General features: G+C 41.4%; 1 protein-coding gene across 1 annotated transcript; it reads left to right on the top strand.

Annotated features, from left to right (window-relative positions):
* Window positions 1–966: 966 nt before the first annotated feature.
* Window positions 967–3,657, top strand: LOC148932788 (uncharacterized). The gene has a single exon (XM_089065226.1). It carries the CDS (start codon window positions 967–969, stop codon window positions 3,655–3,657), a length of 2,691 nt encoding a protein of 896 aa, XP_088921352.1.
* The last annotated feature ends 778 nt before the right edge of the window (window positions 3,658–4,435 follow it).

Raw genomic sequence — 4,435 nt, 5'->3', positions numbered from 1 at the left:
GCTTCAATTCTTCCGCCAATTGCAATTCGGATCATGATTTCCACTGTTTTTCCTTGTTTCTATTTGTTTTCTACCATGAACATGAGTAGCTAAACATCTTTTATGTAGAATTCTTGGTGAAGATGCATTGATTTATAGTTTTAATCCAATTGACTTCGTTTTTATCTTGCTCTTGCAATTGTTTGAATTATTCTTGTGCTTTTTCCTAACAATTGCTTGATCACCAATTGGGAGTGTAGGGTTTCTTAGACTAATCGGGAGATGAAATATTTAACCTTGAAAGAAGAATTATTCACACCTTAATTCAATAAAACTCGGGAGAGTTGAGGTTTTGAGTGGGATCTTTAATCTAATCGAACTATTAGGAGTTAGGTCTAAGAATTAGAAGGGGACTTCAATTATTACACCTAATCTACGGATTTCTCACCTCGGGAGGGGGTTTAATCTATATTTGTGATTGATTCCACAATTCTGGAGACTTTAAATGGTAAATCGATTTCAATTGGGTTAGACTATGAGTTGTGCATCGGATCCTTGAATTCTGCATATTTCTTCATCTTTATCTGCAACTTGTTTCTTTGTTCTCTTGTTTAAGTGTTTTATTTTAATCTCTGTTTTTATATGTTTTTAGTAGTTGTTAGTTTAAAACCAAACTTCTCGATCGTCTGGATAGTAGTTGAAATTGGTTCGTGGTACTTAGGTTTACACTTAATTGTCTCTGTGGGATACGATATACTCTTGCTTGCTGTTTGCTACGATAGCCCCGTACACTTGCGGGTATTATTTGGGTAAAATAAAGTTGAGTCAAGTTTTTGGCGCCGTTGCCGGGGATGATTTTTGTGTTATATAGCTTGATATCGTGATAATAATCAAGACTACTACTTCAGACATTACTGCTTTATTTTTTTATTTTTTCTTTTCTTTTAATTTTTCGAGTTCTCACAATTGTGTTTCTTATTCAGGTGTATGCACACACGTTCTAAAGGCTTGCCTCTAGAACCTTTCGACTCTGAGATCGAAGCATCGAACCGGAAGAGGAACGCATATAGGAGACTCACAAGGAAGATTCAAGCTTCTTCGCCAAACCGCGTAGGAGCATCTTCAGATCGGAGGGACCTCTCACCTATTCGATCACCAGTTCAGGATCATCTTCAGCTTGATCCCGATTCTCCTTTTCTGATGGAGAACGAAGAAGGGAACAACAACGGAGGCAACAATGGCCCACCACCCCCTCCTCCCACTAATGCTGAGCTCCTACGACAGCTGGAGGAATTGCGTCGACAGGTTAATCGTGAACCAGCTGTGCCGGTGCAGAATCAATATGTATACCACGGAGTGGCAAACCCAACTGTATTTAACAATATTGACGCCAACAACTTTGAGCTGAAACCAGGACTGATCCAGATGGCGGAAAATAATGCTTTTAGGGGAAAATCCTCAGATGACCCTAACAAGCATATTACCAAGTTCATTCAGATCTGCAACACGACGAAAATGAATGGAGTGACAGATGATCAGATCCGATTGAGACTGTTTCCTTTTTCTTTGGAAGACGCGGCAAAGGATTGGCTCGAGAGTTTGACACCGGGGTCCATTAGAACATGGGACCAGATGGTCCACAAATTCCTGGAGAAGTTCTATCCCCCTAGTGAGGCTATTAAGAGGCAACACGAGATCATTGCCTTCCAGATGATTCCTGCGGAGACTATTAAAGATGCATGGGGGAGATTCAAGGCCCTGCTGAAGAGGTGTCCCAATCATGGCTTATCCCCAACAGTGCAAGTCATTACATTCTTCAAGGGATGTATACCTGAAGCACAACGGGAGTTAAATCTCAGCGCGGGAGGTAATCTTCTCAAGAAAGGAGAGGAGGAGGCGATGGAGGTGATTGAAGAGCTTGCATCCAGTGATGAAGGATGGAGCAATGAAAGGAGTAAGGTGCATAGGGTGGCTTCTACCACGGATCATGATACAATGAGCACCTTATCTGACAAGCTGGATGCCTTAACCATGAAATTTGACTGCATGGCGATGAGGCAACCGTCACAAGAGCCCCAAGGAAGTATGGAGGATGTGAATTACGTGCAGCAGGGGGGCAACATGTATTACAATAACTCACGCCCGAACTTTAATGGTGGAGGATACAACCAGTATGGGAACAAGGGGCATCCAAATCTCTCTTACGGGAATCCAAATAATGCTCTGCAGTCTCCTCCGGGATTCACAGTCTCTGATGGGATGGTGAACGACCCCAAGAAGATGACCACGGAGGACATACTCAAGTCCTTCATGCTACAATCTAATAAGGTCATGGAGCAGAATAATCAGAGGATGGAGAAGGTCGAGACAGATGTACAAGGAATGGCCACTCATTTGAAGAACATTGATATTCAGATCAGCCAGATTTCCCAGACTGTGAGTACTCTTACTCAACCGGGAAAATTCCCTTCTACCACCATTGTCAATCCCAAGGACTGCAAAGCTATACATCTGAGGAGTGGAACAAACTACGAGGGACCTTCAATGCCATCCGAGAATAAGGGTAGAGTAGCAGAAAAGAGAGCTGAAGAGGAGGAATTGGTCGAAGAAGATGAGACCGTGCAAATTTCTACTCCACCTAAGGAGAACACGACCATACCTTCACCCACACCACCTACAGCTCATACTCCAGCTGAAGTGAGGATCCCTTATCCTCAACGTGTTCAGAAGAAGAAGACAGATGCTCAGTTCTCGAGGTTCTTAGACATCTTCAAGAAGGTGAACTTGAATATCCCATTGGTGGAGGCACTTCAAGAAATGCCTACATATGCAAAGTTCCTAAAAGATGTGCTCTCCAAGAAGAAGAAGAAGTGGACTGACTATGAGACGGTGAACATATCTGAAAACTGTAGTGCCATAATTCAGAAAAAGATGCCGGCCAAGCTTAAAGATCCTGGGAGTTTCAACATCTCATGCGTCATTGGAAATGACAGACAGACAAAGGCACTTTGTGATCTGGGGGCGAGCATAAATTTGATGCCATTATCGTTTTTCAGAAAGATGAAGATCGGCACTCTCAAGCCGACTACAATCACACTGCAGATGGCAGATAGAACCGTCACATATCCTAAAGGAATTGTTGAGGACGTTCTTGTGAAGGTACACGACTTCATATTTCCCGTCGATTTTGTAGTGTTGGATATGGAAGAAGACGTGAATGTACCGCTTATCCTGGGGCGTCCATTCCTTGCAACGGGAAAAGCATTGATAGATATAGCGAGGGGAGAGCTCACTCTTCATATGGGAAACAAACGCCACATCTTATCTATCTACAATGCTATGAAGAGTCGTGAGGAAGAGGAACTGGTTACGAAGAAGGAGTGCAAAGCTGTGCATGTTGTAGAAGTCCAAAAGGCAAAAGAAATTGCGTCCACATTTGGGGATTTTTCTTTGCCGCAGTGGATGTTTGGATCATGTGGTGGATCAATTTCTAAAGGAAAGACTGCATCAAATGCCAAAGTGAAGGAGAAGAAAACAAAAGCTGAAAATTCACCCAAAGTGGAAACCAAAATTTCTGATGGAGCTCTGAAGAATACTTGGTGGAAGAAGAGATTGGCGAGATCCTATGCTTCCAAGATTGGCAGAAAATCCAACACCACCATTTATGGCGTGACATGATGCAGCTCATGGAGGACGTCGAGCCAACGACGATAACCAAAGGCACTGTAGGGGAGGTAACCCCTAGTAGGTAACTTTTAGTTTTATCGTTTTAGTTTATTTTTGGTGTGTTTTGTGTTGCTTTCATACCATGTAAGTCTCTCTTCTCCACCAACTTTTCAAACTTATTCTTGCATAGCTTTGAATAAGTTTGGGGGGATGATATGGTGGATAGGGATACTAACGAGGTACTTATCTTATTGCTTTAGATTGATTAGTTGTCTTTTGTTGCTTTTTATTTTGTTTTAGGATAGAATTGTTTTGTTTGGTTGTGATTGATTGAAAATTTAGAGGCTTGAAGTGAAAAAAATTTGGTTTCTTGGGGTAAAGACTAGTTGTTAATGATAAAAACATCATCCATCTTTTAAGCTATCATGGTCTTTGACTTAAGAGTTTGAGTAATAGGTGCATAAGTAACGAATTGCTTGTTTGCCTTGATTCATGCTATTACCTGAGTGAGATTTGAGCCAAAACTTCTTTTTTATGTGATTTTTTATCATATGTTTGTTGTTGTTTCTAGAACTTGCTCCTAATCATATTAAATCTACATAGTGAATGTGAATTTAGGAGATGACGTTAGGCATTCTTTGTTCTCCCCTTCACAAGTGTATATATTTTTGTCTTAATCCCTAGTTAGCCCTCCTAGCCTAAAAAGTGTCACAATGTCAAATATTTGTTAAGTCACCGTCAAGAGTGATAAGCCTACAAACTTGGAAGCACATATGGGGCGTTGTAAAAA

This window comes from Salvia hispanica, chromosome 2 (assembly GCF_029641045.1).
Source record: "Salvia hispanica isolate PSC_SH4W2 chromosome 2, Shi_PSC_v1, whole genome shotgun sequence".
Taxonomy (NCBI): Eukaryota; Viridiplantae; Streptophyta; class Magnoliopsida; order Lamiales; family Lamiaceae; genus Salvia; species Salvia hispanica.
Note: the sequence above shows the minus strand (reverse complement) of the source record. Positions and strands in the feature narration are given on the sequence as shown.